The sequence below is a fragment of the Pholcus phalangioides genome, unplaced genomic scaffold, assembly GCF_987345545.1.
Source record: "Pholcus phalangioides strain wild (caught in Gottingen) unplaced genomic scaffold, Ppha-v1.0 ptg000039l_1, whole genome shotgun sequence".
Classification (NCBI taxonomy): Eukaryota; Metazoa; Arthropoda; class Arachnida; order Araneae; family Pholcidae; genus Pholcus; species Pholcus phalangioides.
The window spans coordinates 22535171-22548052 of NW_028301625.1; the positions used below are offsets into that span (position 1 = coordinate 22535171).

Below are 12882 nucleotides of genomic sequence, written 5' to 3' on the forward strand. Positions count from 1 at the left end.
CGGTGCTGTCCTGACTTTGTCGAGCGGTGATGTGCCCGGGAATTGGGGTGTGAAGGGGGGTGTGGTTTTGTCTTGTGTGCTTGGGGGGGGGGGGGTTGGCGGGATGTTGGTCCGAACCGGTTGTGCTTTCCCGGCCGGCTTGCCGGTTTGCGTTTTCTTCGGCACGCCCACGATCAATGAGCTTATATCGCAAAAGCGACAGAGCCTGGGCGTGATCGGTTCTAAACTAAACTAAAATATATAGTATTATAATAAATAATATAGCATGAATACAGTTTTGATTGATACCTGAAAAGCTTTGTTAATTTATTAGAAAACGCAAGATATATATATATATATACACAACAACATGCAGACATTTTTGGAAATGTTAATGATTTTTTCTCAGTTAATGCCAACAGTTTTCCTTTGAAGTTGACAGCAGTGTACAGTTTAAAAATTCAGAAAAAAAAACCCCCACTATGTTTATGAATTTTACATACACGTCGCACACCAATCAATAATACATTTGAATTAACATAGCTTTTCAACAGTAACTGTTGTAACGGTTTACAACAATTTTTCTTTCATCATCGCCACCAATAAAAAGATAACAAAGTAATAAAAACAACTAAAAATTCAATAATTCGAAAAGCATAGACGATATAGTTTTACACAGAACAGGATTTTATTAAATGTCAAAAATCTTATTACCAAAATAGCATAGATCAGTGAGATTCTGAGCCCTAAAACAACCGAGATCAGACACATTTTAAGAGTTGTTTCTTGAAGTTTAGTAAAATGGGGGAAAAAGAAGCTATAATAGGCCCAATCGGTTTTTAAAAGCAGAGAATCAGGTGAGGAAATGACAGGAATCTACAGGGTGACTCAAAACTCAAAGTACAAACTTTTAGATGAGGTAGAAAACACAAAACAGAATCACACATGACCGGAAATCCCAACCGGATTAGCTGGAACGAAGATGCAGAAATGTGTGACAAGCCAATAAATGGGTGGGAAAACTCTTTATTTAGCTGTGTATGTACACCGTGAAAGCCATGGTCTACAAGACGCCCGTTGACTCTGACACCGCCCTTGTCACAAGAATCCGGTCATATATTCTTATGTAATTCTGTTTTTGTGTTTTCTACCTTCCCCTAAAAGTTTTCGTAGTTGTTTTACTGGTGTGATTTATACGCTAGAGGGGTGCTAAAAAAAGTGCCTTTAGCGAGTGAAAATTCAGTCTCGAGAGCCATTGACCCTATGGATTTATTTAACTAAAAATAAACATACTACGCAGTGCCTGCTTAGGTTTTTCCAACTTCGAGACCAGGCCTTTCCTTACAAAAGTCTCCCACTGAGAGCAGGTAGATCCGATGAACATGAAAATTATTTCACTTGATATTCAATCGATTCATACACCTGGCCCTTTCACTTCCAATTTGGAATACGGATAGTTGCACTTCAACCAATTTACACGCCTCCGACACTCCAAAATACAGTACATTAGGCACACATACACATGCGACATTAATCAACACAACACACGAATTCGTTTGGAATTCCTAAACGGTAGTTTCAAAACTTTACCGATTCAGTGCCTTTTTGCGTGAGCATCTAGTAATGTGTGATATCTGCTCACGATAACAGTGTAACATGATGAAAGCAATATTGAATGGAATTACAAAATTTTTTCTAAACTTTCATTTCTTAGAAGATTAATTGTTGTTTTTCTTTTCTATTTATTTTTTTCTATTTTAATTTAATTTTTTTCTAGGGCAATTTACTGGTTATGGCGTTGTATTTTTATAAGTATACATTAAGTATACTAAAAAATGTAATTAAAATTTTAAACTTGATTAAAAAATATAAATAAATTAAATCAATCAAAAATAATTAATATAGTTAATTTAAATAAAAAACAAACTGTAAAAATAAAGAATAAGTTTATTTATTTATTATATACAATTATATACAATTTGAATTTTTTATGAAATTTAAAGTACTTTCAATGAATGCATAATTTTAAATTTGCGCCTAAACAGGAACAGAAGAAAAGTGCATTTCGTGATTTCGCTCCCCCATTGAAAACAATCTGGCTACGCCACTGCATAAGCGATATAGTAGCCATTGACGTCAAAGGTGTGAGTAGTCATCTAAGAAAACTGTTGACAGGGTGGAAGAACCACGGTGGTTTAAAACTCCTTATTGCGTGCGCTCGCGTCTTTGAAATAGAAGCGTCTCCCGACAGTAAATCATTTGTCTGAATGCGCGTGCGCGTGAGGTTGCTTTGAATGTTGGTTGGCACCTGGTGACTAATTGGCGTTAATATTTTTGCCGAATATTTTGTATTCCGTCCCTGGCGATATGACAAAATAATACGGAGTTCAAGTTAGCTGGAAATGTGTCCGGGCTGCTCAAGTGTTCTAGAAATGTGTAGCGGGCCGCTTAAAGAGCTCTGAAACTGTGTCGCGCGTCACTCACTCAAATGATCTGTAACTATGCCGTCATCTGGGAATGTCCCGCGGGTAACTTAAGTGATGCAGAACTGCACTGCTGGCCGCTTTAGTGCTCCAAAACTGTGCCACATTCCACATGAGTGATCTCTTAATGTGCCACAGACAACTTGTTCTGGAACTGTGCCGTGGGTCACTCAGATGATCTGTAGATAAGTCGCGGGTTACTTAAATGATCCGTGAACGTGCCACAGGCCTACTTGAGTGATCTTAAAATGTGGCCACTTAAATATTCTGGAATTGCGCCACGTGTCACTTAAGCGATCTGTAAATGTGCCTCTTAGTTCATTTTCACGAAAATTAGGTTTGAGGTGGCGGTCCACATCAGATATCCCAGAGGACCACATTTAGCCCGTGGGCCATAAGTTTGGCATTTGTGGCTTAGAGGGTGGGTCGCAATGAATTTCTTGAAGAAAATATTTGTGTTCTTATCCTTCAAATATCGGGATCGAGAGGACATAAACTTCAATTTTCACACTCAAGAATATATAAATAAAAAGTTGAAATCAATGTTATTGTATGGATAACCAACTCAAAAGTAGATCTGGCTGTTTATTTTATACTTAATTTTCTGGACTTCGTATCTCTAAGAACTCAATATTTCGAAAATGGGGAATTCAATTTAATTTTTAAAATTATTGATGTGGTGGAAATCCCCTACTAAATATACGCATTTCTACAGTTAAAATCTGCAATTTCAACATTGATTTCTGTGGGAATCATCCTGTACTTGTCCCTCAAAGTGATGCTGATGATGATTATGACGTCTATTCAAAAAGCCTCATATTCAGAGAAAATACAAATATATACCACTCTTAGAGGAGAAATATAGTATAGATAGAAAACTTATATTTCTTCTCGCTGATACCACTGGGAATATTATAAATATGTATAATATTTCCATTTTATAGTACCTCCACCCGTTACATGAGAATATACTTTACTATTTATATTACAATTTTTAGCCTATTTTTATTTTCTGTTAATTATACTATTTTTATTTGTAACTACTATCTTTCTTTCTTGTACTTTTTTTCCCCCACCATATACCTGAAAATAATATCACTGTACTGTATTTTATAGACCTATTCATTGTAACAACCAGTATTGGAAATTCGTCTCCTTGGTTGTCAATAATATCATATAACATGTAAAAAATAATAATAATGTGAACTCGTCAATTCATAGTTATTAAGTTACGAAAATTATATGCATCAACATTTTTGATGAAAATAACAAATGTAAGCATTCAAGTAAACCCTGTTTATAAAAAACGGGGAAAACCCTTAGAGGAGAAATAGGGTTATGAACTTGGAACGTTAAAAACTTATATTTCTTCTCAATGGGGAAAACCGGGACATTTTTGAAAGAAAGTCGGGAGGGCCAAAAAAAACAGAAAAAACCGGAACTGTCCCAAAAAATAGTGGATGTATGGTCACACTTGTCAACAGACCTTAATCGAACATTTGGCGATAAGTTGCCATTTCATTTGAAGAAATTCGCTGTTGAACGTTGCGCATGCGCATTCTGAAATATGTGTTACTGTGGTGAGATTGTCGTTTAAAAATAAATCGATTGGATCGATCGATCGTCCGCAGAAGGCCGTTTTTTGATTGGTGTCATGGTTATGTTTGGAATCCGTCACTGATCAATCGGATGCTACCGGTGTTTTTAATAACCATTGTTTATGCCATGTCGAGCAACAACAACAACCACCACCTAATTTAGAAACATTATCAACATGTTTAAAGTATACCGCTTACTGTTTGTTACTCATCCATACATCAAAAACATGGTTCCAAACAAACATTATTTTTTGGGAATTTTCAATAAGTGATTTTTTATTTCTATGGTGGCGTATGTTTTGACATGTAATTTTAGCTACCTGAAGTTTTCCTGCTTTAGGTATGCCGCTGACTTTTGACAGCTTCAACCAACTAAATGATGATGCAGGTAAATTTATATTTTCATACTTTTTTTGTTTTTGTTTTTATGCTATAAGTTCTCTATAGAAGGATCCCGAGCTTGGGGGCCCGCCAAAGATCCCAGCCCTGGGGCCCTGTTCTAGTATGTGCTAGGGCATGCTTCTGTTGACCTATGTATATTTGAATGTGTATACGGTCACCCCTGGGGACCAAATAAAAATGACTTCATAAGCAGGATGACTTGTTAACAAGTAAGCCCAATTTGCTAATTGTGCTAGAGAGCAGGGACTTTTGAAAACTAATGTTATAGATGTCCTGACGTTGAAAGAGATCAACGCAAATATATAGTCAAAAACACATATCTTTTTTTTTTTCTAAAAATCTTATTGCATTTTCGAAAATATATCTCTTAGTTTTATTTCAGTAAATAATACGGCTGTATATATAGTACAGTAAAACCTTTTACGGACACTGGTGGGACAAAAAAAATTCATTCGTAAAAGAGAGGTGGCCATTAATCAGGGGTTTGAAATGCATACTTTTATTATACAAGAGAAAATTATTATTTGGCCGTATCTGAGGGGTGTCTAAGAGTGGTTTTACTGTATTGTACTTTTTTCATCTGGATTGGTATCATTTTTGAAACCTGCTGAAATTTTAAGTGTTCAAAGATTCATAAAATCGAACCAAATTGAGAAAATTGGAAATGAAATTCAATGTAACGACAATTCAACATTGCTAAGCAATATTTTATCAGTTAACAGATAACAGTAAAATAAACTCAAACTTATTATTTGTATAAGAAATATATTGTAATTCAACAATTTCAGATCTAATAATTCAAATTTCTACAGTGCATAATTTTTTGAAATAGTGGTATCTTATTACATAACATTTATTAACATAACGTACGGTTTTTGGGAAATGGTGGCAAAATATAAAAATTTAATCCATAGGGCTGCCTGGAAGGGCGTTGTGGCTTTTGGGGCCCAATATGATTATTATGTATTCATGTCTCTTCCTTTCTATGTGGTTTATGTTTGTCTTTGAAATGTATTTTGTGTTTGTTTTGCAAATAAAAAAGGCAAACTGTTTTACCCGTAATTGTCTGTTGTATATTTGAATATACAAATTTCTAATTAGTTAAATTGCTGTGTTGATGCTGTGTTTTAAACCCCTTAATAATCTCACCAAGACCAAAATGCATTGTTTCTATTAAAATATACTTTTATCGAGCCATTGAGGGTTAGAAATGCGTTCTCAAAACCAAAGGTAGCTAAAAATTATGAAATAGTAATGCATTTCAAAACTTTCCTTATTTTTTGCTTAAAGACATTCTGGAAAGTCAAAAATGAAAAGTAGTCAAAGAGAATGTAAAATAATTGGCAAAAGTCATGGAAAAGTTCTGTGAAGGGAAAGAAACGAAGTTAAAAAACAAATTTAAAATTTTTCGTTTTTAATGTTTTGAATTGTATTTCTCCCTCCAGACTTTTAGTCAGGGAAAGACAGGGAAATGTTTGTGTTTTGGTCCTGGAAAAGATCATGCAAATTTTGTTGAGAACTTTTTAAATCATTTTTAACATATTTCAATGTTATAAAATTTGTTTTTGATTTTTTCCCTGTTGCCCCCAAAGCAGAATTCTTACAATGAGAACTCAGTTGACTGGAAATATTCTGCATTAAAAATTCCCGTAATAGTGTTTTCCACACCTTTCTTAAAATTCTTCTAGATTGTTCTGCAGTAGCAGTGATTGGCCACTGTGGTAGTCATAGTGATGAACTTGCATCGCGAAGACCCAGGTTCAAACCCAGGCCAGTCATTTGAGGGGGTCGGGAGGGCCGTTGCCCCCCCCCCCCCAGCTTTAGAAAATACACTAGAAATTGTATATACATACATTCAGTGCATGTTTTTTACCCCCCCCCCCCATCCCTGGAAAAAGTTGAAATGACAGCCCTGTTCAAACCCCACCATCACAACGGTGGTAGTTAGTTTACTGTGGTTCCCAACTTTGAGGCGCAAATGTGAGCCAATCTCCCTGTTAAAGTCTTGTCACAGAGATTATTCAATCATTTTACTTCACTCATAGTTAGAAGAACTTATGGTAGCACTACACATAAGCATTACACCGAAACAAACTTCACAACTCATGTACACACATTCTGGCATGTACCAGTTCGTTAGAGGAGTGTGTACGAGTTGCATGTACTGTTGAGAGTAGTAGTAGCACTAATTGTTCTGCAACATACTTCAGATTTTGGCATGGGCCTATTCTGCTTTGGAGCCCATTATGTTGTGTAAGATGCAATTACTCTAAATTTTTATATCTACTATTAAAAAATGCTTTAAAGCAATTTTTCTATTAATCACAAAAAAATTGTTCTTGTATAAAAAAGAAAAATTATGAAGTTCTTTCATTTTAAATTTGTTCATTTAATGAAGTTGCTTGTAAAAGGGAAAAATAATAATTTTCAACTTTGAAAAGTTATTTCCACCAACCTATGGTTCAACTAGTTTGGATTAAAATTCTAGGAGTAGCACATCACAATGATCATTCCGATTTGGATTTTAGCTAAATGTGTGATTATTGATTTGCCCACTTACAAAATGATGAAAATGGAGCACTTCATTGTAACAAGTTTATTAAAAATTTAAAGTGACTATATTGCTAATCTTCATTGTAAGACTTTATTCATTATAAATAAGTGTGTTCTATATCTGAATAGTCAAGTTCAATTGTCCAATTGAACTTGTTAGTACAGCATGATTCTATTGGTATTTGTACCATAAAAAGCAAAAATTCAATTCTAAATATTTCTTACGTGTTTGTAAAATGAACTATAACACCAGCTATAGCCTACTTTTCGCATTTATGTGTCTTTAACACATATATACACCTTTGGGTTTGGTCATGATGCAACTACTGTATGTCTGTCTTGACAAATCCTAGGTGCCATGGCGACTAGAAAATTTCAGCAAGGTGAATGAGCAAGAATTTTTTTTTGTTCAATTTCAAACTTGGCTAGTGCTTAACCTTTTTTCCAGTCTTGGTATATTAGGGCCAGAATATCCAAGTTGGATGAAAACATCTGACCTGAGATAGAGGCATGAATTTCAAGAGTTATTTCAAGAGAATACTACTTTTCCAGAGAGAAAAGAAGTGTAATAAAAATCCTCTAAAATAATACAGATCGTGATATTTTTTGATTTCATTTTTCAAACCAACAAATATTTATACACCGAGAGCACAAACTGAAATATTCAAACAGCTTAAGGCGGATCACGAAAATATTTGTGAATTTCAGTAAAATATTTCTCCCGTTTATCAATGCATTTTCGATAGCGAATCGACTAAAAATAAACAAATTATAGTATGCACGTTAATAGTCGTGAACAGCTAAAAATATTTAAAAATCGGAACTTCGGAAGAGAAAAGATACTAGTACTAAACCGGACACGCACCTCGTCCATATTCCTCCGCGGAACTTCTAACGAATTGGTCCGTGTTGGAATGCGTGTGTGTGCTGAACCTTCCTTGAGGTTTGTTTCTGTGTAATGTTTGTTATGAGGAAAGAAGATAACTATATATACATTTTTTAGTGAACATTATATTGGTCTTAATTTTTTCTACATGCTTTTGTTATAATATTTAATTGAACTTTATGTACTTGTATTTTAAGAGTCAGCAAAATATATTGTCAAATGTATTGCATCAGCAAAAAATTAAAAGGTTCAAATCATTTTCGGGCGAGAAGTGGGAATTTTTTTTTGATTACTTCCACACAAAAAAAAAAACCTTGGCCTTCAGGTTCACAGACTACGGGTGTAAACATAGTGCGTCCGTATTTCCGAGTTTGGACATCCGCGTTGTCTCCGATTGGTTAAAAACATAAATTTCAAGCTAAAGAAAGTTGAAATTAGGGGTTTTAACCAATCGGAGACGACGCGGGTTTCCAGAATCGGAAACACGCGTACACTATAATCGCACCCTAATGCACTATCACCTGCACCAATCAGTTTACGGCAAGGTCCTAAAACTGTTTACTATCAAGAGTATATACTTTTAGTGAAACCCAGTGAAGCGTAAAAAGTTCACATTTTCCGAAATGTATTACCACCTTCATCACTCGCTACCATTAACCACTGAATTTTAATTTTTCCCTTACGCGAATTAAAATAAACAGAGTTTGGCTTTGGCATACAGCGTGTTAATATGGCAGAATACAGAGGCGGGTTTAACGGCGGGCGTGTTTCCGGGACACCGACTTCTAAAGGGCCCGAAAAACCAAAACTTTACACTTGTTTTTCTAATTTAAGGGGCCCAATATTTTCTTCTGCGCCCGAGGCCTCGACCGACTTTAATCCGCCACTATCAGAATACATTCTAGTAATTACATAACGAAGCCACCTTGTGACCGAAAGCACAACAGATCGTACGATATTATGGTAGTGGGAATTATCGTAAACCAAGAAGAGACGTGATTGGCTGAAATCGTGTAATCGCGGTGCATTTACGAAATTAGCAGCCCGGTCGACCCCACCTGTCGCACCCCCCCCCCCAAAGGGTGATTCTGCAATGTGGTGGTCAAGTGGTCATGGTGACGGATTCGAACCCCACCGGTGCCACAGTAGTGGTCTACTGAAGTTGGTTTTCTGTGGTTCCCAGCTTTGAGGCGCGAATGCGAGCCGATTTCTCCGTTAAAAAGTCTTGCCACAGAGAGCAGTACAAATATTCAATTATTACATTTCATTCACAATTTGAAACATAGATGACAGCACTGAAACATCAAACACAAGGCTAGAAGATACGCACTCAGACTGTTAGGTGCACATACACTGTTCCAGACTAAATGTTACAAATCTGAGCTGGAAGAGATCTCGGCAACGAGGTAAGTCTGGTGTACATTCAGCTGCTACATTATTTCAATACTCCAGAATTGGCATCATTTCGGAGTGAATTTTTCGACTTAGTTAAACTTGAGCCTGCTACCTTTGTGCGAAAATACTTCATGGTCGTCTGTTGCGAAACTTACTAATCAATCGAGAAGCATCGGGGGGGGGGGGTGTTCTCTTTTCATTTGTAAATAGCGACTCCTAGTTTTTTTCCATTATACAGTACCACTTACGAATAAACCACGGACTTGAACGGATGACTAAAGGACAGCCGAGAAAACAAGTACAGTAAAAGTACGTTCGTCCCCGAGAGCTCACAATCGTGGAAAAATTGTCGTTATATCGGACTTGAGCGAATTTAATTTTTTTGCTCCGTCAGGTTATAAAATTTTAGAAAATTTCTGCTGTGTACCTGCATTATAATTGCCTTTTAGCTAATTTTGTTCAAATATAAGCGAATGGACTTTAGTCGTGGAATCTATTTTTAGTCTCGCAGCAGTTGATTCTCTTTTACGCGCGATAAGTGATTTAGTAGTTAACTAAATTTTAAGTAGGCAAGATCTCAAAAAAAAAATGTCCACGCTTTAAGCGGATTAAAGCTAGGTTTTCCTAGAAGTATGTTTCTACAGTGAGTGCAGCGTAAAAACTCTGATTGGTCAAACTAGGAAAACCCGGCTTTAGTAAATGCTGAGTGGATGATTTTCATAGGAGGCCCACTGTCGCATGAGCATAGATTTACTTAACCGACAAAAAGAATTGGTTTATTTACTAAACAACTAAATCTCTTACCAACTGAACGGCCCTTATCGTCTGCATACATTTTAAAGTACTTGACAACTTAAAATTTAGTTAACTACTAAATCACTTAACGCGTGTAAACGGGCCTTTCGATTTTTTTTGCATAGCATTCGGTATTGTCAAAACGATTTAGTGGACTGACCAAACAATTGAAATTCTCACTGTTCGATTCCGTAGTTTATGGACTCCTTACCATTTTTCTACTGCTTCGGCAGTAACATTGGTCGCTTTATCGCGGGGCTGGTTCTGGACATTTTTTAAGTGTAAGCGAATGATGTTTTGATAAAAAAAAAATCGTCCCTCCCCTTTCAGTTAGTGCCCTAAAAAAATCGGCCCCTTTCAGATGGCTCCTGCAGCTGCGTAGTTCGCAGGATTCAAGTTCCGGTCCTGCTTAATCGTTATAGAATCGTCGCATATCCCATGTATATAGTGGGAAAGCCTAAAAATATGAATACGGAGGTAAAAAAAACCTGAGTGAGAAACTCGCACGATAGAAGTTTAAAGTCGGATTTGACAGGACCAGATTCACTTCGTCTCACATCAATCTATTACCGGTCGCAAGATATCGAAGCGTGTGGGAACACACACTCCACCCTTACCCAATTTTCTTCTTTTCCAAATTGTCGTACATCTTTAAATACGAATACAAGGCCACAACAGGCAAAATGCCCAACGAGGTGACTGAGAAAAAGATGCCCATAACAAGTATGGATATCATATATTTCCAAATACAGCAACCCAATTCAAAATGCAATTTAAAAACTAAAATCTATATATGCAAAAAAATAATAAAATATTATACAATGCCCATAAAAAAATATTTATGGTTGTCTTATTCTATAAATATGGATAGCTTCTCGATTTACCCCAATATGCTTATCGTATTTCTTTTTAATGTGTCAATTGTGTTAGAATTTGCTACCCTCGGTCAAACTGTTTCTCTCATCGCCACCAACTCAAGTCCCTTAACATCTTATGCTAAACCCACAGCTTCTACTGCCCCCCGGAAAATTCCATCATCCTACAGGGGAGGATATTGCCCACTTCAGAAAACACTGCTTAAGGTTGGTATTACACTATAAAAGTTTTCTAAAAGTTCTTTTATGTAAAATTTGAAAAATTCAACCAGTAAGATTATGGGTTGCATTTGCTCGAATGTAACTTATGACCTTTATCGGCTGGATTTTTCAAGTTTTATAAAAGGGACTTCATTAAACTTTCATAGTATAATATACCTAGTATTATAGTATAATCTAAAGCCGGTATTACACTTTAAAAGTGTTACATTCTACGATTCTAGCGGTGTCATGGGGAGGGGGGGGGGTAGGTAAAGGTAATAAACTGTCTTTGTCCGACACAAACCGTTTTTTGGTTTGTGTCGGACAAATACAGACAACCTTTAAGGGAGCGGAAAGCTTACGTTATTTCCGTTCCTCTGGTTCACTTCTGTCATCGAGGGAAAATAAAGGTTACGTCGTTTCCGTTGCTCCGTTCAACTTTTTCCCTTTTGGATTCGAAAATTCACTACCCCGCCTAAAGAAGTTTCACTTCACAAAATTTTGTTAAAAGTACCTGAAGTATTGTTTACAGGGAGCATGCATGCATAAATGACAGTAATCCATGCCATCCCAAGGGGAGGGGAGAACCATCTTTTTGGAGAATTTTTTAACGTTATAGCGAAAGCCTCGTGATTTCTAACTGGCTATATCCGAACATTTCTTGTATCTTTAACATTAGCTGTTTGATTCAAAGCATCCAAAATATAAAAACTCGAATTAACAGGTAGTCAGGGCCGTCTTAAGAGTACCATGGGCCCCCGGGCCAAATGGTTTTTCGGAGGCCCTATTTGGCAAATCCTAGAAAATTTCAACTGGATTTCATTTTTGTGAGGCCCCTCTTCTCTTGAGGCCCCCGGGCCGTGCCCGGGTGTGCCCATGCGTTAAGACAGCACTGCAGGTAGTGTCACAACAACGAATAGGAATCCCGAAGCGAATTCGTAAAATTCGAATTGGCCGATTTTTGAAAAGTAATGAATCCTAAAGCTAGGTCCATACCCGTCGCCCTATCCAGAGCAAAATCGGTTTTTGAGGTGGAGCTGCGCACAGTGTGGTCGATGTAGACGGTGAACAGCACAACATTGCATACCTTCGCTCTCGTCAGAGCGCTATCCACTGGGAGTCGGTACGCGTAAATACACCAGACCACGTAATTAGTAACACCAGAGGCATTAACACGCCGGTGATTGGTTACTATGAGCAAAAAAGGAGCTTTTGGCGAAACTGAATTTCGAAGTTCAAATCAATAAATGATAGCAGGGCCCAGCTTCGGTAGCCGTTATTATTGTCATCATGATGCACCTGAACCGCATTTGATTAAATCGCAGGGGTGCGAGAGCTGCGCCAAACTGCGCCGAAACGGTTCTCTTGCTGCATGGTGCGCCGAGGCGCCGAATCCTTGTGCATTTGCGCCAATTCTTGTTTGTGGTTCGCGGAGGTACCGCTAATGCACGTAGTGCGTGAAATACCAAAGCCTCCTAGAAGTATCTAGGAGGCTTTGGAAATACCCGGAATTCAGGAAAAAAGAAGCATGAAAATTTTGTTCACGGGATGCTTTCTTTCCGTGACAAGGAAAAAGATACGGATGGGGAAAACTTCAATTTTTTTCACTTCCCACCATGTACCACAATCGCGTTATCTCGTAACCTTCGAAAGTACTTCTACTACTTTGAAGTGCAAAATCCTGTACTATTATTGGTATAACCCGCGGGCTATCA

The 12882-nt window shown here is 37.1% G+C and overlaps 1 protein-coding gene across 1 annotated transcript in view; it reads left to right on the forward strand.

Annotated features, from left to right (window-relative positions):
- The first annotated feature begins 4050 nt into the window (after positions 1 to 4050).
- LOC149065714 (uncharacterized) overlaps positions 4051 to 12882 on the forward strand; it is a 43589-nt gene continuing 34757 nt past the window's right edge. Inside the window, exon 1 of the mRNA XM_089253456.1 lies at positions 4051 to 4448. Within this exon, the coding sequence (XP_089109582.1) occupies positions 4403 to 4448 (46 nt within the window). The 5' untranslated portion in view covers positions 4051 to 4402. The remainder of the gene's footprint in view (positions 4449 to 12882) is intronic.